At 48.9% G+C, this 25,522-nt stretch overlaps 1 protein-coding gene across 8 annotated transcripts in view; it reads left to right on the top strand.

Annotated features, from left to right (window-relative positions):
• The window catches only part of LOC121274337 (tropomyosin alpha-3 chain), a 48,560-nt gene that overhangs the window by 12,436 nt on the left and 10,602 nt on the right, over nucleotides 1–25,522 (top strand). For 2 of the 8 annotated variants that reach the window (XM_041181578.1, XM_041181581.1), the window contains exons 2-8: nucleotides 8,461–8,594; nucleotides 10,588–10,705; nucleotides 11,251–11,321; nucleotides 13,258–13,333; nucleotides 19,417–19,479; nucleotides 20,686–20,755; nucleotides 22,889–22,967. In XM_041181578.1, coding sequence (XP_041037512.1) covers nucleotides 8,461–8,594; nucleotides 10,588–10,705; nucleotides 11,251–11,321; nucleotides 13,258–13,333; nucleotides 19,417–19,479; nucleotides 20,686–20,755; nucleotides 22,889–22,967 — 611 coding nt within the window. Of the gene's footprint in view, nucleotides 1–8,460; nucleotides 8,595–10,587; nucleotides 10,706–11,250; nucleotides 11,322–13,257; nucleotides 13,334–17,040; nucleotides 17,117–19,416; nucleotides 19,480–20,685; nucleotides 20,756–22,888; nucleotides 22,972–25,522 lie in introns of those variants that run through there. The other 6 variants (XM_041181584.1, XM_041181579.1, XM_041181580.1 and 3 more) reach the window with 5 other exon arrangements.

Below are 25,522 nucleotides of genomic sequence, written 5' to 3'. Positions count from 1 at the left end.
GGGAGGGGAATCTGCCGTCCTTACCCGGTCTGGCCCACACGTGACTCCAGACCCACAGCCGTGTGGTTGACTTTTTATTGCCCTCTGAAATAGCCAAGCAAGTTACTCTTACTCAGTCTCACCACTTTCTCGAGGGTAATTAGGGATGGGCAATAAATGCTGGCCTTGCCAGTGATGTCCGCATCCCAAGAGTGAATAAAAATAAAGCTTCCCCATTAAATGCATCTCTCTGCTGTTCTCCTCAACCTCTTGTGGGAGCGAGTTCCACATTCTCCCCACTCTCGGGGTAAAGAAATTTCTCCTGAATTCCCCATTGGATTTATTAGTGACCGTCTTATATTGATGGCCCCCTAGGTCCGATCTCCCTCATAAGATGAGATGTTTTCTCCAGCTCTACCTTATTGAATGTTTTCGTTATCTTAAGGATCACTATCAGATCACTCCAAAGCCATTGATAGTAGCTGTTAGCACATGTGGCGTGGATGAGACTAACCAGTTCTTAAATTGATCCTCTTAAGTGTACTTCCCAGTGGCGTTCACTGGATAATGACCTGGAGGAGAGGACTTCAGCTCTCTATTTCTCCTCTCCACTGTGTGTGTGTGTGTGTGTGGGCAGAGCATTCAGGTGGGGACATTATTGAGATATGCAGTGTGGTTAAATAGCTGTTGGCTTAGAAATAGCTTTCTGTACTGAGTGAGATACTGAAAGGCTCAGACCCAAACAAGTGGTAGGATCCTCCAGTGAGTAGGGCGGCTGGAAATGTAGGTGTTTGGAGGTGCTGACATGAGCCTGTTATAGGGTTAGGTGTACTTCAAGAGAAATCTTTGAACCCCTGATGTGACTTGTGGCTCTAAAGCCCAGCTGCGTTTGAAAATTGTTAACTTGGCAATCCAGTTTCCTTTTTAAGAGAAGTGATTCTTAAAAATCAGTAGGACAGTATGACGCAGTGATTCAGAAACTAAGCTCTCCCAGTTGCTCTTTCATTCTCAGGGGTGAACTCCAGTTTTCACCGTGCTGCAGAGTTGCAGGCGGAACAGGCTGAATCTCTAGACTCACTGGGCCATTGCAGATCAGTGCCAGATCCCACCCCCAGTAGGTCAGGGGTCCTGTTGGATCTTTGCTATTGCTTTAATTATGTTTATAGTTTAGGGGTGTCCAAAACTAGGAGTCATCAATATAAGACAGTCACCAACAAACCCAATGGGGAATTCAGGAGCAACTTCTTCACCCAGAAAGTAGGGAGAATGTGGGACTCATTACTACAGGAAGTGGTCGGGGCGTGAGGGAGAAAGGATTAGAAGGATATGTTGATGGAGGGAGATGAAGAGGGGGTGGGAGGAGGCTTGTGTGGAGCAGAACTGCTAGCAGATCTGTTGGATCAAATGCAACATAACACATTTTTTGGAGTGAATTTGTTTACCCTCCGCTTTTGGGTGCATTTCCATAGGTACCTGCTGCTCGCCAATTCCTTGTCAAATTGGGTAGTCTCCATGCCTGACCCTTTAATGTTGTGAAAAATGTGGGGTGTGACGATACACACATCTTTCCAAATCGCCTTGGCAGTCCTGGGATTAGAGGTGAGGGTGGAGAATTGGCTGAGGGATAGTAAACAGAGTAATGGTTAATAAGCATTTTTTGGGATGGAGGAAGGTTTGTAGTGGAGTTCTCCAGGGGTCGGTATTGAGACCCTTGCTTTTCCTGATGTATATAAATGATCTAGATCTTGGCGTCCAGGGGATGATTTCAAAGTTTGTGGACGACACAAAACTTGGGAGAATTGTGAACTGTGAGGAGGACAGTATAGAATCTCAAAGCGACACTGACACATTGTTGGAGTGGGCAAATAGGTGGCAGATGAAGTTCAATGCAGAGAACTGTGAGGTGATACACTTTGGTACAAAGAACATAGCAAGACAGTATAAAATAAAGGATACTATTCTAAAGGGTGTGCAGGAGTAGAGAGACCTGGATGTATATGTGCATAAGTTATTAAAGGTGACGGGACAGGTAGAGAGAGCAGTTTCTAATGCATACAGTATTCCAGGCTTCATTAATAGGGCCATAGAGTACAAGAGCAGGGAGCTTATGATGAATTTATCTAAGACAGTGTTTAGACCTCAGCTGGAGAACTGTGGCCAGTTCTAGGCGCCACACTATCGGAAAGATGTGAAATCATTGGAGAGAGTGAAGAAGAGGTTTTTGAGAATGGTTCCAGGGATGAGACACTTCAGTTATGAGGATAGATTGGAGAAGTTGGGACTGTTTTCCTTGGAGAGAAGACGGCTAAGAGGAGACCTGATAGAAGTTTTCAAAATCCTGAGGGGTGTGGGCAGAGTAGATAGGGAGAAACTGTTCCTGCTTGTAAACTGATCGAGAACCAGAGGCCACAGTTTTAAAGTGTTTTGCAGAAGAAGCAAATGCAAGGTGAGAAAAAACTTTCTCTCACAGCGAGTGGTTAGAGTTTGGATTGCACTGCCTGGGAGTGTAGTGAAGACAGGTTCAGTTGAGGCATTCAGGAGGGCATTGGATGGTTATTTAAACAGAAACAATGTGCAGGGTTACGGGGAAAAGGCAGGAGAATTGGCACTAGGTTAAAATGCTCAGAGCTGATGCAGACAAGATGGGCCGAATGGCCACCGCTTACACCGTAACAGTTCTATGAATTTCAGCCCCTTTATATGTAACCTGTGGTCTGGGTGAAGAGTCCTGGGATAGTTTGAGATGTGATAAGAGACCGTACAAATTCAGTGCATAACCAGGGTGTTGGGAAGTTTAATTGGGATTTGGAATGCTTTGCCGTGAATTCTATGAGCCGATTTGCAATATTGAGGAGGGGATGTGCATTAAATCCTCAACCAGATATATTAAAGGATGTGCAGGGAGATGGGAATTCAGGAGCAAAGTAAGTTTTATGTCATATGTCCTACTATTTCCTCACGTGTCTCAATGTCAGATTTTGTCTGATAACACTCCTGTGAAGGTATTGTATAAATAAAAATTCTTGTTGAGAATGGGATTAGAGAAATAGGACTAGATCTGGATCAGTCACTAGATCTTGCAGGGGGTTACAAATTGAGCCGCACTGTAAAATATTTTGTCCTATAATGGAGGCACTCTTTCAACAGTGTTTCCTTCCTCTTTGCTGTTTAAGTTATATGATTGAGTATGTATGGGCTGTGTGTGTGTGCAAAAAGGCAGATGGATCCTGTGTGAAGAGGAAGTGGTGGCAGCAGTGGTGTGACTCATACATCTGAACTTTGAGAATGCCGTGCAGCTTGGTCAAAAGGGGGGCTGCACATAATGGGGTGGCTCAAATTGGAACTAGCGCCTTTGAAAAGCCAAGGGAGGGAACAGACTTTCACCCTGACTGTTTAAATAAAGAAGTTGTTGCACAGCGATCACAACCATACAACACAGAAGGAGGCCATTCAGCCCATCATGTCTGTACCGGATATGGTTCCTTTTGTGGCTTTAGGATGTCCCAGTGAAGCACTTTTATTTCCTAAAAAGGTGGCCACTGATGTAATATAAAGAATCATGGCCACCAGCCTGTGCATAGCAAGGCCCCTCGGACAGCAATGATCAGGTGGTCGTGAGGGCGAAACATTAGAGCACTGGGTAAAACTGCCCTGCTGCTGTTCTTCAGGGTTACACAACAGGATGATTCATGCCCACCTGAGAGGACAGATTGAAGATCAGTTTGATCCGAAGGACAGGTACCTCTGTGCAGCACAGCACTCCCTCGGCACTTGCACTGGAGTGTCAGCCTGGATTATGTACTGAAGTGGGGCTTGATCCCAAGCCCATCAGACTCAGAGGCGAGAGTGCTGCCGCTCTGCCAGTGCCAGAAGGAAGAGCTGTCTGCTTCTAACCATTCAAACATTATCCGGTAATCCCACCTGGTAATCTGAATTAAACAAGTTCAGACACCTTTCAATCCTCCATGTACCTCGCCCTGCCTGAAGTGGAGGACATGACAGCTGAGCTCAGTCCCAGTTCTTCCTAGGTGGAGAGTGATCAGAAGGTAAGGTGGGGTGGGGTGGAGGGCGGTTCCCTCAGCTTTCTTTCCCCTTCTTTCTGACCTCCCAGCCTGGGTTGCTGATGGAAATGTGAACATTCCTCTTGTCCAATACCTGAGGGTCTTTAATGTAAGACAGTCGCAAAGATGTTGGGGAGAAACCTCTTCACCCTCGTGCTCTACCATACAGAATAGTTGTGGAATAGATGTATTTAAAGGGAAGCCAAACAGCAGATCATCTGTTTTTCATAATGTTGGTTGAGGGTTAAGTATTGGCAGAATGCTGGACAGAACTGTCCCGCACCTCTTCGCACTACCACTGTGGGATCTGTTGTATCCACTCAGATATGGATTTTATTCACTGAGCCGAAAGAAGCTGAGGGTTTGGAGAATCCACTCAGAATTTCACTATTAGCACCTGGGCGATCTCATCCTAGCTCTGGGATTGACCCTGGATCCTCTCTGGTCTGAATGGCAGAGCTATTCCCTGGGCCATCAAGTGGGTGTTGGACACATCTGCCTATTTTTGTGAGCATTGGATGCAAGGTGTCGGAGCCTGACAGCGCAAGAGAAATTATTTGCGGCCTCTGTTGGAAACAAAATCATCAGCTGGAAATGGCCCTGTTCTAGCAGCATTTCAGGACTTGGGCATTTCATCTAGGCTGATACTCCTAGCGCAGCCCAGGAGGCATCTGCCATTGCCGGAGGTGCTGTCTTTTGGATGTTGCTGCCTGTTCAGTTGGGCCCAAAAGATCCCAAGTCACAATTTGAAGGTGATCTACCTGTCTCTTGGCCAACATTCCCCCCTCCACCAGCACCACATAATTTAATTTGAAAAGTGACTCGCCTTCAAGAGTAAAGAGGAAGAGACCGAGAGGAAGTGAGACTGGAACTGGTAGGGAGAAGCAGAAGTGAGATGATGCTGAAGGTTTTGTTAGTGGTGGGGGCTTTCCTCATGGAATGGGGAATAAGATGCCGTCACCTCACTAACTGGACGGTGTCGGACTGAACTGCCTGATCTAGGGTGGCTCCTGCCTTTTATCGCTGGTCTCTGCTAGGGTGGCATTAGAGAAAAGAAAGCCTTGTGTTTCTGAAGCGCCTCTCACAATCTTCAGGACCGTTTAAGCTCAATGAAGTACTTTTGAAATATGGCCACTTGCAGGAAAGACCAGAGTCAAGTTGCGCACAGCAAGCTCCCACAAATAGCAATGAAGTGATGACCATGTATTCTGTTTTTTAATGTTGGTTGAAGGGTGAATGTTGGCTGGATCACTGGGGAGAACTCCCCCTGCCCTCCTCCAAATAGCGCCATGGAATCTTTTCCACCCACCGGAGAGGACAGAGGGCAAACTCGGTTTAACTTCTCATCCAAAAAGGCAGCACCTCTGACGGTGCGGTGTTCCCTCAGTACTAAGAATGTGGGCTTAGACTTTGTGGACCTGAGCTGGGCTGGACAGCTCCTGAGTTAGCGAGAGGGACATCCGGTTAGAGGATTTCCTGTTTCACACCCGATGACCTCTGTTGAGCTGCCTGTCCTGGGCAACGCTGTCATGATTCCCTGGTGTCTAGTGGCTGGAAGTCTCTGTCAGTGCACCCACCTGGGTAGGATTCTAGAACAAGGAGAGACAGCAACAAGCTGGGTCTCTGTTGGGATAAGAAATTGAAAGTTCTAAATTACCTTTTGATGAGCCAGAGCACTTTGGAGCAATGGTCTCCTTAAGGTAACCATCAAATGTTGCAGCATGGAAACAGCTGCTGAGTATCTCTCCACTTAATCTAATCCAACTCTCCAATCAGGGAATTCCGGAGAAACTTCCCACACCCAGAGAATGGGGAGACTGCGGAACTCGCTCCCACAGGGAGTGGTCGGGGTGAATAGCAGAGATGCATCGAAGGGGGAAGCTGGATAAACACACGAGGGAGAAAGGAATAGAAGGATATGTTGATGGGGGGAGATGAAGACTGGGTGGGAGGAAGCTCACGTGGAGCAGAAGCACCACAGAGCAGAGGGGCCAAATGGCCTGTTTCTCTGCTATAGATTCTGTATAATGATTTGTTGCAGAGAATTTCAAGCTTGCAGTATGTACAGAAGTTATTTGAAGGCTGTGCAGATTAGGAATGCTTAAACAAAAATCCTTGCATTTAGAAAGCACTTTTTTTCTGGGCAGTGATCATCACAAAGAGAAATATTTTGGCCATTCTGCCATGACCCACAAGCAGCCACGGTGTGTGGGAGAGAAGGTGGCCAGGTTATTGATTGAGGGGAAGGACTGTTGGACGGGGCAGTGCTGTGGGACCTTGGAACCTCCCCCATGAGCCACTGCAACAGGCAGATAGGGCCTCGGTTTAATCAGAAGACAATGCTGCACTCCCTCGGTACTGCATTGCACTTTAGCCTAGACTATGTGCTCAGGTTCTGCAGTGGGGCTTGAACTTTTCAGAAGGGGACTTTGCACCCTCTGCAGGCCCACGCTGGCCTCCTGCTCAAGCATGTACAGCTTTGGATCCTGTTTATGCCACAGAGTTTTAACTTATGCCATGAGTTGTTTACTGAGGTTTTTCTTTTTAGCCTCTTAATTTCCTCTCTCCTCTCTTTTTGCATGGCGGCTTCCACCAGGCAGGTGTACCATTGTAGTCTGACCTTGCCCTCAAAGCTTGTCCCCGCAGACTTCCTCGCATAATACCTGTTTTTGTTTTTTCCCCTCCTTTTAAACCCTGCAGCTTTAAGGCCAGTTGTTGCACCTCGCGCCCTCCTCCAAATCCACTGTGGAACTAGCCTCAGAGCAGGATTGCATCTCAGACCCACCTCCCACCAATTGAAACCTCAGGTTCAGACAAGCCCAATAGTCCTAGCAGCAAGAGATGGAATCGCAATATGTAGCAGTTTTGTGCCAATCTGAGCATGGTACAGCCTGTCCCCTACAGGGCTAGAGCCAACTCTTCAGGAAGACTGGCAGCATTGTTAGCCGAGCAAGCAAGAACTAGATTTTTTTTTTTGTCCGCTGGGCACCACTCCTTCTGATCAAAGACCCACAGACTGAGTCGGGAGTTGGTGACTGAGCGGCACCTTCCTTTTTTGCTGGCTTAATCTCCACAGCTGGTCCACGCCGCCCTGTCGTGGTTGGTCAAACCCCACAGGAAACGGCAGGGTGTGGCGAAACCACCGGAAGCAGCTGGCTGCTTCTTTCCTGAAAGGACAGCCACTCAGAGGGGCAGCCTGTCTAAATTTGTTGGCTTTCATTTTGCTTCCCTCCCCAATATCCTCACTAAGTGTCGGGTGCTTTTTGATTGGAAACTCAAGCTGTCCTGCCCTGATAAGGGCACAGTTCCTTTCACTTGAATATTGTCCCTCGTTGGGGTGTGGGGTGTCGGCTGACTCTGGTTCTTAGCCCGTGGTTCAATTGCTCATCGTCGTACCTTCTCCCCCAGCCCTGCAGTTCACCAAGCTCTCTGCGCTCTGATTCTGTTCTCTTGGCCATTCACCACCACCGTCCCCCTGATTCCCACCGCTCCACCATTGGCGGCCGTGCCTTCAGCTGCCTGGGCCCTAAGCTCTGGAATTCCCCCCTTAAACTGCACTCGTTCTCTCGTTCACCTTTTGAGGCTCCTTAAAACCGACCTTTTTGACCAAGCTTTTGGTCACTTACCCCTAAGATCTCCTCACTTGGGCTCGGTTGTGCATTTTTGTCTGACTTGGCCTGTGAGGCACCTTGGGACATTTTAACTGCCTTAAAGCTGCTACTTTAAATCCAGCAATGTTGCTGAAAGACAGATCATCTTGTCATTCTCTCACTCCTGCATGTGGGAATATGCTGTTCACGTTACAAGCAGTGACCACACTTTAAGCATACAACATTGGCCATTAAGCGCTTTGGGATATCCTGAGGTGGCGAAAGGGACAGTAGGAATGCAAGACCTTTAGTTCTTTATCATGCCCTCCCTAATGCTGCAACGCTTCTTTCAAAGCGTGATCACGGCTGAAGGCAAAAAAAAATGGCAGGCTGTCTGTGCATAGCAAGATCCCACAAACAGTCTTGAACAGCATTAACTAGCGGCTGGTTGGGCAGTTGAAATTCCCTCCCCTCTGCCTCCCGGGGTGCTGGTTTTCACCGGTTTTCATTTCGGACAGTTTCAGGATGGGTGCATGGATGGGAATGCTGTATTGGTGGGAGATCACCCAATGGGTGCAAACTCTGATGTGTAAACAGTGGCACAGCTTGGATCTGCAGTGAAAGGGGATTGACCGCGGGTCAGTGAAAGGAACTGGATTAACAGCTGTGGGGGAGGGGGATTGAGAGTTATAGAGAGGTTTAATGACTTTGCATGTGTGTGTGCCTGTGTGTGTGCGCGCGTATGCCTGTGTGTGCGCACGCGTGTGTGTCAAGTCCATGATATATTTCTCTTGCTCACCCACCTGCTTCTCTCTTTTTCTCTTGCCTAGGCTGAGGCAGAGGTGGCCTCCTTGAACCGACGCATCCAGCTGGTTGAGGAGGAGTTGGATCGTGCCCAGGAGCGTCTGGCCACTGCCCTGCAGAAACTGGAAGAGGCTGAGAAGGCGGCAGATGAAAGCGAGAGGTGAGGCTGAAAGTGGCACTGTCCCAGGGGCACTTCTAACCTCTTCAACCCGGACAGTGGGGAGAATGTGGAACTCGCTACCACAGGGAGTGATAGAGGCGACTAGCAGAGATGCATTGAAGGGGGAAGCTGGATAAACAATGTGAGGGAAGGAATAGAAGGATATGTTGACAGGTAGATGAGGGAGGATGGGAGGAGACTCGATTGAAGCATAAATGCCAGCAATGAGCCAAATAGCCTGTGTCTGTACTTTCCATGTGGAATTTTGTTGATATTTGGAAGGTACAGTATCCTATCTCCTCCATATAGTGGTGAATCACACAGACCACAGGCATCCCAGGTACGGCTCTGGTTTGCACTAATCTCAATCGGGGTGGCTGGCGAGGCAGCACAGTACCTTTTTATGTAGGCAAAATGTTTTTTTTTAAGATTAATGTGGTCGACTCCCTGTAGAGCTGAGTCCTTTGCGTCATTAGTGTGTTCAGGCCGTCCCAAGCCTGCTGCATTTAGTTTGTACCGCTCGCGCAGTGGAGCTAACAGACGAAGCATTGTCCTGATTTATTAGTGTGGCAGTGTCGTCACTCGCCCCATTCATCTTGTCACGAGCAGTCCACTAGGGAAGAAATCACACGAGCTGACACAGCTCGACGTGTGGCACGCTGCCACATGCGATGCTTTTTACTCTGGTCCTGCCCACAGTGGCAGCACTTTACCCCATGGGCTATGCAGCTCGGAAGGTTCCCTCTCCAGGTGCAGTCCAGAAGGACAAAATCTACAGAAAGTGACTTTGTGCGGAAACTCTGATTGAAGGGATGAGTCACCCTCTGGCGTGCATTCCAGGGCCATCAGAGGATGTCTCTGTGCATGCTCCAGTCAAGTGCAGCCAAAGCTTTAACTGAACTGCTGCAGTTCTGCTCACTTCTCGAGTAAATCCCACTAGATTACACCTTTACTGAAATCCCAGTGGTAGCATTGAGCTTTCCCAAGGCCTTTGGTCTACCCATGGTGTGCAACGTACACCAGACGGGCAGCGGTGGTTCAGGAAAGCGGTTCACCACCCACCTTCACGATTAGGCACAGGTAACAAGTGCCGGCCTTGCCAGCGACGCTCACATCCCGTGAAAGAATAATCAATAAGTTCGACTGTATTTGTTTTGAATCGTAGGATTGGTTTTATCACTGGGGGGGCAGCTCCATCTGTACCGAGTTCCCTCCAGCCCATCATCGTTGACCTCGACAGCGAGTGTTTTGCAGGCTCAGCCTTTGGGAGGTGTCAGAGCTTAGCCTGACCCTTTCTTCCACCCACGAGTACTTGGTTGTGGCTCAGTGGGTAGCACTTTCGTCTCTGGAGCCAGAAGCCCCCTGGGTTCAGGTCCCATCCAGAGACTGGAGCCAATGATTTAGGCTGACACTGACACTAACAGCACCATACTGAGGGAGTGCTGAATGGGTGGGGAGGGGCTGTTTAAGGTCGCAGCACAGTACTGCTGCTGAATTGTTGGTTTGGGTGTCTTCTTTCAGAGGAGATATCATGCTGAGACCCCACCTGCACTCTCAGGTGGACGTAAAAGATCCCACAGCCAGAGGAGGCAAATTTTCCTTGTGTCTGGGCCAACATGATTGAAGGCGGAAAAGACTTGGATCTTTCACGACCTCGATGCCCCAGTGCATGTCCCTTTTGAAATGTCATTGTTTATAAGCCTTGTACTAATGTGTTGCATAAAAACCTTTGCATGGGCTCCCCCCAATTAACAAGCCCCTTCGGCAGTGTTAAGACGAGGAACCCGCTGTTTACTGCTCTTTATATTGTACAGTATTATTGACGATTCTATATTCAGTTGATGGCTGCTAACCCTCGGACAGAAACTGTAATCTTCCTGGTTGGTGCAGCTTAGCTTGAAAGCTCCTGCGTGGGTGGGTAAGATGACCAAGTGCATTCACGCCGCTTGTTGACAGGAGTAGCTGACTGGAAGCTTTGTTCTTGACTTCCCAGAGGAATGAAGGTGATTGAGAACAGGGCCCTGAAGGATGAGGAGAAGATGGAGCTACAGGAGATTCAGCTGAAGGAAGCCAAGCACATCGCAGAGGAGGCAGACCGCAAGTATGAAGAGGTGAGTGAATGGATTGGGGGTGGGTTGGAGGAGCGGGGAGCTCAATGGGATTTGAGAGATGGGGTGTTTGGTACAGGTAGCACACGATGTGTTACTTTGCTGCTAAACTGGAGTTAACCCTTTAGAGAAATAAAGCCTAATGCTGAGTAAAAGCAGCCTCGAACCCATCAGAGTTTAAATGATGAAGAGGCTGTGCAGGTTACGGAGTCTTGGCAAGTTTCAGAAACTGCTCAGCAAATCTCCTTTTAGTATTGTTTTGCATTTGCAGCCAAGCACAACATCTGATGGACAAAACACTAAATCCCTTGAGGGAGGGAGTTGGGGGGAGGGGGGGGTTTATTTTGGCTTCATGCACTAGTTTTGCATGCTGCCCAATACTAGTCTCCTTCACTACTGCAGTTTCAGCCTCCCATCGTAGCTCCAACCAGCTCGACATAAGCACTGCGTGTTCTGATAAAAAATAAATTAATAAGCAAAAAAAGGGACAGCGTCCAACTTGGCCCGTGGGATCTCATTGCCCTTAACTTGCATCTTTCCTCCTGTAGGTTGCCCGTAAGCTGGTGATCATTGAGAGTGACCTGGAGCGTACAGAGGAGCGTGCTGAAGTGACAGAGTCGTAAGTATTCAGCTCCAGCTGGTCACCCTCTGTCTGCTGGTGAGCTTGGGTGTGGCTGAAATCTGATGTTACTTGGGAGGTGGGTCCTAGTGGCTCAGTCCAAAAATCTCGTTGGTTTCCAGTAATGTGCTTTGTGATTGAGTCGTTTAGGGGCGGGGGGGTGGGGAAACATATCTATTTGGTCATCTACACATTTGGCACCTTGAAGTGACTTTGGGTTGCCCCTGCCCCCAGTTTCTTTCCCTCTTCTGAAGGTCCTTTGTTTGCTGGCTGGCATGTGGTGCCTTAGCACCCCTGGTATCTGACCCAAGCAACAGCAGGTAATGCTGGCACCCCCCCTCCCCACCCTCTGCTTCCCTGTCACGATCCCTGGAATTGTGTTCAGGGAGTGAGGATTCTTGGCTTGCTCTTTATCCTTCAGTCCACAGAGGCCAAGGTGTCCTGCCTAGGTTGGTGTGACCTTCACGGCCTGCCTTCGGACAAGCTACCATTTCTCCCCTGCGATCGTGGGCAGTGAGCTTTAATGGGCTTTTTTTTTAGCTGGAGTGGTCCTCCTTCCGGTCCAAAGGCAGCAGGAATCACTGCACCGTAAGAAACTCCCCGCCTAGACACTGAGCCTCGCCGTCTGCCCAGTTTCCGAAGGGAGTTCAGCTCAGACAGTCCAGCAAGTGCTAAGAAGTCCGAGGTAATGTTTGATGCCTGATTTGATCCAGGGAATCCCTTTAACAGGTTCGCGGTCAGTGTTATGAGAGGGGGAAAGTTCCCAGCACCCAGAAGTTTTGGGGTTAACTATGTCTGGGTCACACGTTTGGAAACCAACTGCGTTTTTGAGACCTTTAGCCGGTGCAGTGAAGGTGTCACTTTTCGAAGCAGATTCCAAAACCAAACAAAAAAAAATCGCTGATAATGAATCCATGTCGCTTTGTATTATGTCCCATCCCAACATTCCTTAATTCTTCCCGTCTATCCTGGTTTATCCCCGCCCATCTGCAGATGCCGAAACTGTCTGGAAAGCAATCCACTGGTGTTAGTGACCCACTGGCCTCGCTGACTTTTCTGTGCCACAACAGCAGTGTTAGCTAATCGGTCAACCCTGCACTCGCTCTCTCTCTTTGCCCCCACCCCCCCATCCTCCTTTATTTCCCTTTCTCTGTTCTTCCCCCGCTGCTCCTGCCCCCTCCCGTAGCACAGGCTGGGTTTCCGATCTGGATTCAATTTGATCTGGCAGTGGGGAGCCTAAAGGCTACTTTTGATATTGAAAGTAGGGGAAGCTTCCATTTTAACTTGTGGGTGGGTGGAATGAGCGTAAGACACCAACCACACTTGAGTAGAGCCAGATTTAACTCGTGGATTGTTTGCACGACCTACAGGGTTCTTTTTTAAGCTCAGTGAAGAATTTTGTTCTCCCAGAATCTCCCCCAGAATGTTGCTCCGGTCTCGAAGAGCTCTAAACCGTGGGTGGGGTTTCAGCACGCGTTCCTGCTCGCGGACACAGTCACTGGGCCCCACAGGGGTCAGGTGGCTTCCTATACCGGACCCGAGCGACCATCCTTAAACGCGCAAGCTGGGGCAGTGGGTTTTGTGGACTATTCAGCTGCGGAGGGCATCACAGCGGAGCCCAAAACTGCTGCTCGTCCAATGTTCACGTGCACACTGTGTGTCTGGTACTCTGTGAGGACCTGAGCAGTAACCAGGGTTCAGCGCAGAGCGGTGGGAGGGGTGGAAAGTGACATCTCGCTGTGAACCGTTCCATTTTAACATGCTTCTGTTCAATGTATAAGTTCTCAGGGCTCTAGGCCGCCAAAGATTGTCATGACTGTTTTCCCCTTTTTTTTGTATCCTCTTTGTTTTCCGATTCCTTTGCATGCTGTACATTACCAAATCATACCATTTGACCCTTCACCCCTCTTGCACGTGCCTTGTGGAACACTAACAGTACTTTGCGGAAACTGGACGAGGAGCTTAGAACCAGGGATCAGAACTTAAAAGCCCTAACTGCATTACAGGAAGAGGTACTGAACACATTACCTTTATTTTCACCGTTGTTTGAAATGAGTTAAGTTTCCTTCACTTCTCCCAGTCTGTAAGCTTAGACAAAGACAGGACATATTGGGAATGTTTTATGACTGTGTGGTGCCATGAATGGAAAAAATTAAATATTTTAATAATCTGCAGGCTTCCAGTTAACCTAATGCGCTGTCACAGTTCTATAAATGTGTTGGTTTGATGGGCGCTTAATTAGTTTCATTGACCCACTCCTAATCCCAGCGATGCTTAGAATTACTTGGAAGTTACAGTATGGAAATGAGCCATTCAGCCCATCTGGTCTGTGTTTGTGTCGCAAGCATGAAATTACTTAACTCGGATACCTGCTCTGTTCCCGAATCTCCTTCCCTCATTCATCCATCCTGCCTGACCTTGAATATTGATGCGGTTTCTGCCTTAAGCACTAATCCTGGTCACAAGCCTTATGTTTCTCCCTCCATGTCTGTCTCCCTTCCCCCTTCCCTTCCCCCTTCCCTTCTTTTTCTCCCTCTGAACAAAGGAGCATTGATAGAAGTGTACAAAATCATGGCAAATTAAAGCTGTTCCCATTAGCTGATGGTACAAGGGAGTGGGGGGGGGGGGCACACAGATTTAAGGTTTTGAGAGAGATGCAGGGGAGGATCATAGGAAGAACTTTTTTTTACATGACGAATAGTAATGACTTGGCACACATTGCCCGCAAGAGTGGTGGAAGCAGAGAGAATAAATCATTTCAAAAGGAAATTGGATGTGCATTTGAGGGAAATAAACTTACAGGGCCATGGGGTTTTAGTGGGGGAATGGGACTGACTGGATTGCTGTGCAGTGAGCTTCCATTGCAGAGACTATGACGTCTCTCTGTCTCTCTCTCTGCCTGTGTGAGAAAAAGCTTTTCTGGCCTTTATGGCCCCTCATTCTCGATCCCTCCACCTATTGGAAAGAGTCTGCTTCTAGCTACGCTGTCCCGTCTTTTCACAACATTAAAGACTCCTATCGCGTTGCCCTGTAATCCCCAGTTTTCCAAATAAAAAGACCCAGTTTTTCAAACCTCTTTTTGTATTTGTACTTCCTCATAGCAGGCAGCATCCTAGTGAGACCTGCTGGTAAAGTTTCAGTGTGTCCTGTAGTGCGGAGCTCAGTGCGGTGCTCTGGTTAGCAGTCAAGTGTTGAGATAAAACTGCAATGCTCTGATGTTTGGAAGTACAAACAGGAAATGGTAGGACAAGGCAGTGAGTCAACATTCCTGCGCATATTGCATTTTGACCATTTTCATTTATTTTAGTCCTGACCAGTATTGCAGGAAGTGCTGGGCACACACTCAGCATTATTCCACCAGTGCGTGGCTTCCATTTAACCACATAGCAACCGCCATACCATATCCCACTGAAAGACAAGACAGTGATGCCGGACATCAGCAAGGATAAAACAAATTGAGCACGACCAAACTTTTGCTTTTACTCAAACGCCTGAAAGGTCAAAATTTAACCATTTGAAATGGGTTAGGATTGCGAATAGCCTGAAGAAGTCTGAAGTTCTGTTGAGAAACATGTTATTCAGTCACTTCTCTTGTCTCTCTCTCTCCCCGCCCCTGCCTCACTGCTCTCATCAGGTACAGTAGCGTGGCTGTGTTACTGGCCTGGCAATTTAGAGACCTGGTCAGATTATCTGCACAGCGCAACTCCAAATGCCACCATGGCAGTCCGAGTAACTGAATTTAAAATTATTCCCAAATATATATTTTTTAATCAATAGGAGCGATTGTTGTAAAAACCCACCTGGGTTGGGATGTTATGGTGAGGTTGTATAAGACATTGGTGAGGCCAACTTTTGGAGTATTTTGTGCAGTTCTGGTCGCCTAACTACAGGAAGGATATCAGTAAGATTGAGAGAAGATTTACTAGGATGTTGCCGGGTCTTAAGGAGTTGAGTTACAGGGAAAGATTAAACAGGTTAGGACTTTATTCCTTGGAGCGTAGAAGAATGAGGGGAGATTTGATAGAAGTTTACAAAATTATGAGGGGTATAGACAGAGTAAATGCGAGTAGGCTCTTTCCACTTAGATTAGGAGAGATAAACACGAGAGGACATGGCTTTAGGGTGAAAGGAGAAAGGTTTAGGGGGAACTTCTTCACTCAGTGGTGAGAGTGTGGAACGAGCTACCATCTGACGTGGTAAATGCGGGCTCACTCTTAAGTTTTATTGGATAGATACATGGATGGGAGAGGTCTGGAGGGTTATGGACTAGGTGCAGGTCAATGGGACTAGCGGAATAATATTTCGGCACAGACTAGAAGGGCCGAATGGCCTGTTTTCTGTGCTGTAGTGTTCTCTGGTTCTGTGGGTTCACTCACGGGGAAACCTTCCGTCCTTGCCCTGTCTGGCCTCATGTGACACAATCCCACCCTGATGTGGGTAACTCCCAACTACCCCCCAGAAGTGGCCTCACTTGCGTCAGACTGCAGTGAGGAATCCCTCAATGAGAAACCAAGTGGAGGTGGCCGACAAGTGCGGTCTCTTCAGAGAGCTGCAAGTGGCTGCTGTCTCATTTCACAGGAGCGATTCCATGATGCGGCTGTTCCTGACATGGCTTGTTTTAAATGCAAATTCTGTCGTCAAAAGTAATTAACAGGAACCACACAGGGAGGGACCGGGGGGAAAAACTAATGTTGGGCAGCGTAGCCTCACTTTGTAAGTCCTTTACATGGTGCCACAGTGTAACTACCACTGACTGCCGGTGCTCATGAAAGTTAACTGCACCTTCCCCAATGCTTTACTCTCCCAAGACGGTGAGTACCAGAGTCATGCCGACCAATACCTCTGCTTATAATCAATGCAGAAACTTATGTCTAATCAACTGTGCTTCCCAAATTGGTAGAGAAGAAAGGTTTGACTTTATATTGATTATAGTTGTGCACCCATGTCCCATTCTGCACCACCCTTTAACCCCACTTCATCTGAGGGTGTCACTCGGTCTTCACTCACTGTATGAAATTCCCCAGGAGATCGATATTACCTAGTGTGTCTTGTGCGCAGGCCGCACTTCTCCTAAATATTGGCGCAATTTTTTTTAACGTTTTCATCACCATTTACCACGTTAAATTTCTACATTAACACGCCCCATTCAGTTTTGCTATGTCAGCTGTCACGGGTGTAGTTGCGAGCTCTGACCAATAGGTGGCTGCTTGGAGCAAACTTCCCCCAGCTCTTGTTGCCCTCGCAAATATTTTTAACAGAAGTTCCCTAACTGACAATGCGACGGACAGCTTGCCGGTTTTTAATCTGCTTGGCGCTAGCTATAACTTACCCTTCGTACTGGTGACTCACATTAGTGATGTGCTCCATCCCACATGTGTGACATTTGAAACCAAAACTTGAAAATCTGTGCATAAATGTTGAGAATGGATTGCCTGAGATTCCCTCATCAGGTACGTGCTCTGTTTTTCACTGTTGGTTTTCTCTCTCTATTCTGACTTTCCCTGTGTGTAAATTTTCTTTTTTTATTTGTATGTGCCGCTCATTCTTTATTGATTGCTTCTCTTTCTCTTTTTCTACCCCTCCCCACCCCAATGACCCCCCCCCTCCAACCCCTAAACTCCCCACACTCATCATCTGGTGGCTTTTTCTCACCCCTGTCTCGTCACTTATTCCTCTCCCCTTTCCCTCCCCCGTTCTCACTCTATCCCTGCACCGACAGCAAATGTGCAGAGCTGGAAGAGGAGCTTAAAAATGTGACGAATAATCTCAAGTCACTGGAAGCCCAGGCTGAGAAGGTAGGGTTGCCCTTCACCACTCCCCCCACCACCAACCCCAGTTTTCTCTTTCCTTTCCTCCTCCCCCTCCCCCTTTCCACCCCCAACCCCGTCCTTATATATATATATTTTTTTGATCGCTGTTGTGTGCTTCCAAAGAAGGATCCTCCACACACGAAACCAGCAGCGAAATGGGGTACTTGGCTGCAGTTACACTCCAAAGCAAACTGCTGCGGGTGCTGGGAATCTGAAATTAAAAACGTGGAAGATGCTGGAAGCGGGTCAGGCAGCATCCTGGCGCAAGCAGAAAACGAGACCTGAAACATTAAGATAGAAGCAAAATACTGTGGATGCTGGAAACGTTTAAGTCCTTTTCAGTCTTGCAAACCAATACTGCCTTGACCCACTGAGCACTCCCAGCTTTTTCTGTTCCTAATGGAGTTTTAATAACTTAGCCTTGTTGATGGCAAGGCTTCCTTGCCTCATTTCTGAATCGGCTGTAGATTATTAGCAGAGATAGTCGACAGCTCCATTACTGTTGGATCTCACAACTACCAGGTTGGTAGATGGCAGCTCGATCTTGCTCACAGCACCTCACACAAGAGCGTATTAGATTTGCGGCACAGTGACTTTCAATGTAGGCAGTGATTCTGTGCCATTGACCTCTGCAATGCTAACGCACTTTTTGTTTTAGTAGTACTGGTTGTGGGGGGTGAATGTTGGCCAGGACACAGAGACCTGTGGCTTCTCTTCAAGCAGTCCCCTAGGGTCTTTTGCAGGCAGATGGGGTACTGACTCAAGCATTTCTCTATACTTCCTTTCACAACCTTGTACATCAAAAGAGCTGCACAGCCAATGAAGCGTGGTCACTGTGTTATAATGTAGGAAACGCGACAGCCAAATTGCACACAGCAAGATCCCACAAACAGCAATGTGATGATAGCCAACTATTTTCAGTGATGTTGCTCAAGGGAGAAATGTTGACCGGTACACCGGGCAGAGCTTGCTTACTTTTCTTCCGATAGTGGCCCGTGGGATCTTGCACCTGACGGGGCAGACAAGGCCCCGTTTTAACATGATCCTACAAGACAGGACCTCTGACGGGAGAGCACCCGCGCCCCACCCCAGTACTGCCCTGAAGTGTCGACCTGGTCTTATGTGCTCAGGCCTCCACAGTAGAATGGTGGGCTGCAGCTGAGGCCTGTGCAGCATCTCTGTGGGGGGGGGAAAGCAGCACTCCCTCCGTACTGTATCAGGATGTCCGTCTAGATTGTGGGCTCAGTTCCTTTTCCAAAGGATATGTAATTTGCCCTGAGTAACATTCCTTCCTCGGCCACCTTCATTTTCTGCCAGCGAAAGCTTGCTGTGTGTGTGTGTGCGCACGGGTTGCCTAGTTTCCCCCACATGAAGTGACCACACTTGGCTGCTGAGATGTATAAACGCAGGTCCTTAAATGGAAGTTGGTTTTTTTCTCATGTCTCTTCTACACACACACACACACCCCCCCCCCCCCCCACCCCCCCACCCCGGCCCCGGAGGTGGGAGGCTGAACTTGAAGGTTGATCTGCACCCTGATCCTCCAGTGTTGAAGCAGTGGGTGTGACTGCAAATCAGGAAACAAGGGCAGTTAAAATGGCGGAAGTAAACCTTGCAGTGACTTCCTGAGTCTCTTATATAAGAGGATGTTATCTGGAGGCACCTTTGCTGTTTCTAACCGCGCGCCTTATGTGCAGTTCCACATGCTAAAAATGTCCTTGCTGTGCAAACTGGAGCCTATTTTGGGCCGTGGGTGTGTCACCCACTAATATCCCGTTTTGCTGCCATTCCTAGTCACCATCTCTGTATCGGCCCCCACCCCCCACCCCCCCAACCACAGAATAGTGTTTCTGCAAACTGAATGTACCACAGGCGCCTGGGATGTAGGAGACAAAATCCACAAACTCACACCAGCAGCTGAGAGCTATGTTTGAAGTTAAAACGCTGACCCCATCCTGTTGTTGCTTTGGTTGGGAAACAGTGGCATGCTGCTGCAGGCATTGCTGGGGCCGGGGTGTAGAATGGCGCGTGTGAATCGCTTAAAAGCACTGTACCATCAGAGTAGTGCATCACCCTCGTCACTGTGGCTCACGCTGTAAACTGCTGGTTAGAGAGGTAGGTCCCTGTATTTAAAAAGTAATTAATTTGGTTTGATGGCATAAATGTGTTTGATGGAGCCATATTCCCTCTTGCTCCCACTCCTGAAGTTGCATCTTCTAATGGACGTGATTTGTGTACAGTCTCTCCAAGTATTTGACCCAGTCTTTCTCTCCCCTCACTTGCAGTACTCCCAAAAGGAAGACAAATATGAAGAAGAGATCAAACTCCTGACTGATAAACTGAAGGAGGTGAGAACACTTTGTTTTATGGTTCAAGGCACTAACATTACAGAGTACCTGCAGCACAGAAATGGGAAGGTCAAACCAACTGGTCCACGCTCCACCCTCCTGCCTTACTTCATCTCACCCTATCAACATATTCTGTCCGTCTATCTCTCTCTCTCTCTCTCTCTCTCTCTCTCTCTCTCTGGCAGAGATCAGCTCACTTCATCAGATCACGCAGCAACAGAGGGGAGGCCATTCAGCCCACTGTGCCTGCGCCAGATCCCTTCCAAAAATTTTTCCAACTGAATATCGAACCCAAGAGAAAATCTAGCCTGTGAGGCGCAGCTCCCAGCTCTCTTAACCAGCCATGTCAAGGGAGGAGAGCGCCTATTGCTCTCCCCCCTGCTGGGCTTCCTGGTACCAACTCTCCAGCCAAGGTACTCTGGAGGTTCGATCCCCTATATTTCCATTGCAGAAAGGGAGGAAACCTAACCACCCGGCTCACTTGTATTTTGGGAGGTGGGGCAGCTGGCGAGACCTCCAGCCACGCAGCTCTCCGATGCAGTAATTCAGAGCACAGTGGATAATCGAGACATCACGCCCAATGCGAAAGTGTCTGAAGTGTTGTCAAGCCCTTGGACCAACTTTTCAGGCCTGGCCCGCTGTTTGCAGGCACACACTGCCAACTGAGCGTGGTGCGCCTTACCATGGAGCAGGGAACCTTGACCCCCGACTGATTTGTACTGGGACCTTCCCTGATTTGTGCCATTCTTGTGGGGAGGGGGGGGCTTTGCCTTTTTTTTTGTCGACCTCTCATAACAAATGAAGAGCTTACTGCCCACCCTGTGCTAGGTGAGTAACGTCAGACCCCCCCACCCCCACCCCGGCTGAACAATGCCTTGATTATTTTAAAATTCTCATTCTCGTGTGTAAACCCCTCCCTGTGCTCTCTTCCGGCATCTAGCACAGGCCCTGATTTCCATCATTCCACCATTGGGGCCCTAAACTCTGGGATTCCCTCCCTCTCGTCCGCTCGCCCAACCCCTCAAACTGACCCCTTTAACCGAGCGTCTGGTCACCTGGCCCTAATATCTCCTTAAGTGGTTCGGTGTCAAAAATTGTTTTACGGTACTCCGGCGAAGTGCCTTGGGATGTCCTACTGTGTTAAAGGCGCTATATAAACGCACATTTGTCTTTCCCCTGGGTTAATGTGCGTGTTGTTGCCTTTAGGCTGAGACCCGTGCAGAGTTTGCAGAGCGCTCTGTAGCGAAGCTGGAGAAGACCATCGATGATTTAGAAGGTACGTGAGTCAAACCTTTGACCCTGCAGCAGCTTCCCCTATGGATGACTCTTGGGGCTGTACAATTGGGCATCACATACACTCCAACACAGGGAAACTGGAGATAAAATACATGTCAGACATCATCTCCATAACAAAGCTAGAATAAGCCTGCATTTACATAGCATTTTACACATCCTCGTGCCGAACAGCCCACGAATTACTTTTGAAGTTACAATTTGAGCACAACAAGATCCGGCGGACAGCAGAGAGGTGCGCTGTCCTGCTCTCTAATATATATTCAAATGCCTCACCTGAAAGACCATGCCTCTGACAGTGCAGCACTCCCTCACTGCTGCCAAATTTAATGATTTGCGAGAACTGGCATCCACTCGCAACTGAGGGCAGGCTATCCATTGAGTCAAGCTCGCACTTGGTGTGGGCTCAGCCCCCGCAGCAGCAGAGTCTATCCGCTTTGCCGCCTCTGTCCCTGGTTGCCCCACCTCACCTTGATGTGGCATATTGCACCCCCGATATCGCTCCTTTGGATTGATGCAGGGCCTGGCTCTTCACTTGGAACCTGGCTTTGATCCAGGCGGCGCCACAATCCACCCATTGATCAGGCCAGTGGAAAACCAAGCCTAAACCTGGGCTGTTGTGGCAAACTATCCTTTTGAAAATCCTGTGGAATTAAAAATACTCCAAGAGCTTGACTTAAGGCGTTGCAAGACAGTGTCCCTGTAGATTATCCACAGCGCTGTCCATCTGCTACGGCTTAATTTTTAATGAGTTTTTTTTTCAGTTGTTGAATGGTGTTTCTATAACAGCAATAGGGGAATTCGGGGCAAAGCTTCTTTAACCAGGGAGCGGTGAGAATGTGGGACTCGCTACAGCAGGGGGTGAATAGCAGAGATGCTCAAAGTTTCACTCGACTAATTCCCGGGATGGGGAAAGGTTGAACAGCTCGAGTCTGTACCTATTGGAGTTTAGAAGAATGAGAGGTGATCTTATTGACACGTATAAGGTCCTGAGGGGACTTTGCAGGACGGGTACCCAAAGGATGTTTCCCCTTGTGTGAGGGACTAGAACTAGGGGACACAGTTTAAAAATAACGGGTTCCCCCCACTTAGATAGAGGTGAGGAGACATTTTTTTTTCTCAGAGGGTGGTGAATCTTTGAAACGCTGTTCCCCAGAGAGCAATGGAGGCAGTCAATGAATATTTTTAAGGCAGACGTAGATCGATTCTTGACTAACAGGGGAATCGAAGGTTTTTTGGGGCGGGGTGGGGTGGGGGGGGCGGGGGGGGAGATAGTGGTGTTGAGGCCACAATCAGGTCAGCCATCTTATTGAATGGCGCAGTAGGCTCGAGGGGCTGAATGGCGGCCTCCTGCTCCTAATTGATATGTTTGTAAGCACTGAAGGGGGAAGTTGGATAAACACAGGGTTAGGGGAGCGCAAAATGACCCAGGGTTGCTTGTCAGCGACTCCTGCTGGGAAGTGTGTGTGTACTGGACTAGATTGGGCCCTGGGCGGTGATGCCCTCCCCTCTCCAGCCATGCTGGAATAGCCTACAGGTGTGCACACTGTCTACGTTGGCAGGTGAAACAGTGGTAACTCAGTCACGCTCAGGGCGCATACCTGTAGGACTGACCTTTAGACAGTGCCACTGGGGTGCGTGGAAGGTGATAGGGAAGAGGCTCCTCCAGCTCTGTCACTTTCCACAGTTTTGAAAGCAGCAGCGGAGCAGTTATGTGAACTTTTAGGAGCTTTCGTAATTGTAAGTGTTTGTAAAATGGAACTGGGGCCTGCCTGGCGTTCAACACTTCCCATACATGCTGGGACAGCATTCAGCACATCACGCACGCACACACATACAAACACACACACACGTTAGAAATTGAACTGTTCCGCCATCTCTCTCGCTGTATTCAAATCGCACTTTTGAATTGACTTTCCTGTTCTAACATTTCACCTTTTGCTTTTTGTTTATTCATTCCCCTTATTTTCAACCTCTTTGATCCCTTTACCTTTCCCTCTCCTTGACCCTCTTACCTCCCTCCCGTCCGACCAACTGGACCATCACCTTGACTCCTCTGCCGGACTCTCCTCCACCTTCCTTTCACACTGCTGCCTTCTTGCTCTCGCTCCACCAGATGAGCTGTACGCTCAGAAACTCAAGTATAAAGCCATCAGCGAGGAACTGGACCATGCTCTGAATGACATGACCTCCATGTAAATACCTGGTTTCCTTTGGTGGGGGGGGGGGGGGCTCTCCCCCTTCCCGCATGCTCAGCATTGTGCGGCGCCTCGATTTTTCTAACCACAACGCTCGCATCTCACCCACCGATCGGCGATGCTTTGCGCGACCCAGTTCGCTGGCTGGGCTGTTGCCTAACGCTACTCTACACAGCTGTGGTGGTGTATCCAGCACCCAAAGTGGGAACGGTGGTAATCATGGCAGAAGAGGTTTCATTTCTTTCGCTGCAGTATGCCAGATGATAGAATTCTCACAACGCCGTGTTCACGGAACGTCTGATCTCCGATACCGGCCCCACCACACACCTCCCTGTGGCACAGTCCGAAAACCCACGTGCTAGGTGGGTCTTTCCTGTCCTTCTAGAGCAGGGAGGCTGAGGTGAGCACACCGCTGGTTGTCCCCATCTCCCACGACTGCCCCCCACCCTCTCTGAACGACTTCTAACCGTGACCTGGTCACGGAATCTGCGCACCAGCGTTTTCCCTCCCCCCACCCACCCCCCCTAGATTTCCACACCACCTGGAGGTGAGTTTACCAGCTCCTCTAACCGGGCTAGAGAAAGGGGTACAATGCCCAGTCTTTGTTCTCCAACCTCCCCAACCATAGCACAAAAGCCAGGAGGCTTGCTTCCAGCACTGTAGGCATGTTGGAATCTTACAGCACAGAACGAGGCCATTTGGCCCATCCTGCCTGTGCTGAGTCTTTGAAAGAGCTATCCGATTAGTCACCCCCTCTCTCTCCCTCTCCCTCTCCCTCTTGCCCCTCAACCCTGCAAATTTGCCTCTTTCAACTATTTATTCAATTCCCCTTTTGAAAGTCAGTATTGATTCTGCTTCCACTGCCCATCCAGGCAGCGCCTTCCACACCACAGCTTGTCATCTTCTGTCTGACTCTTTTGCCAATTACCTTCGACCTGTGTCCGTCTGGCTACCGACCCTCCGGCCGGTGGAAACCGTTTCTCCTTTGTTACTCTTATCAAACCCCCCTCATGTATCTGACCCATAAAAAGCTGTGTACTGTAGTGCTCCTTGTTTGCTGTGTTGGTTTTGCGTGCTCTAACTGGTGTGTGTCTGGATTGGGGTGGCTAACGCATGTTCAGTTTCAGCTAGAGAGCGGGTAGGTGTTGCAACCAATGCGCTTCTCTTCTAACCTCCATTAAACAGTGTGTTACTGCAAGCTAACAACACTAATAAACACAGATTGGCTAGAAAACCATACTCGGTAGATCGTTGGAGTGAGGAAACATCTACTATCATCTTGGGTAAAATCGAAGATCGCCCTCCATCGGTCATGTTTGGGGTCCATCTCCTCCTATCCTCATCACCCCCCCCCCCCACCACCACCACCACCACCACCACCACCACCACCACCACCACCCAGTTCATTTATTCCTCACTCTCTTGCTGCCCCTTAAAGCTTGTGGCATTTTTTTTGCCTGATCTGGTGGTGCTCGACTCTGTAAAGGAAGATAAACTTGCATTTTTCTAGCACTTTTCACCACCTCGGGACTTCCCAAACCCACTTCACGTCTGATGAAGCTGAAGCGCTCTTTCAAGCGTGTGCTCACTGTTGTAATGTGGGAAGCACGGCAGCCAATTTGCGCACAGCAAGCTCCCACAGAGCAGGAGAAATTGTTCCTCTGAGGGTCATGAGTGATTGAAACTCCCCTTCCCAGAGCCGTGGAGGGGAGGGTTAATGAATATTTTTAAGGCAGAGGATGGCAGATTCTTGACTTGATACCCAGGGGTGAGGGGTATCATGAGGAAAGGTTGGATAGGTTGGTCTTGTATCTACCGGAGTTTTCGGAAGAATGAGAGGCGATCTTATTGAAACACGTAAGATCCTGAGGGGACTTGACAGGGTGGATGCTGAGAGGCTGTTCCCCATTGTGGGAGAGACACAGTTTCACAATAAGGGGTCTCCCATTTACGATAGAGATGAGGAGAATTTTTTTCTCTGAGGGTCATGAATCTTTGGAAACGTCTTCCCCCTGGAGTCTGGGTCACTGAATAATTTTAAGGCAGAGGTAGATAGATTCTTGACTATCTACAAGGGAGCCAGCGGTCACTGGGGTTAGGTGGGGTGTGGAGCTGAGGCCACAGTCAGAGCAGCCGTGGTCAAATTAAGTGGCGGAGCAGGTTCGAGGGGCCGAATGGCCACCACCTGCTCCTGATGCCTATGTTTGTGTCGGCGATGTGATAACGGCCCAGATATTCCGTTCTGGTGATGTTGGTGACTGAGTGCAGCGTTCGCGACAGCTGAAGTTCACTTGTGAGATCCCGTTCAGCGATGGTCCTGCATCATGCCCAGTCTCGCCTTGCCCACCCCACCCCCACCCCCAGCATCGCACAGCATCTGGCCCGCACGGCATTTACTTTCCCAGGGTGGAATTTTCTTCTGAGCGGATGTTCGCTGCTCCTTTTTTCTCTCTCGTTATTTAACAGGACGGTACCACAGGCCTTGGGAAAGGGGGGTTGAAAGTGGGGGAAAGGAATCCACATGAGAAATTAAACCACCGCCTGGAATGCAA

Source organism: Carcharodon carcharias (assembly GCF_017639515.1).
Source record: "Carcharodon carcharias isolate sCarCar2 chromosome 36 unlocalized genomic scaffold, sCarCar2.pri SUPER_36_unloc_1, whole genome shotgun sequence".
Taxonomy (NCBI): domain Eukaryota; kingdom Metazoa; phylum Chordata; class Chondrichthyes; order Lamniformes; family Lamnidae; genus Carcharodon; species Carcharodon carcharias.
The sequence above is the reverse complement of the archived record's forward strand: the minus strand, read 5'-3'. Positions and strand labels throughout refer to the sequence as shown.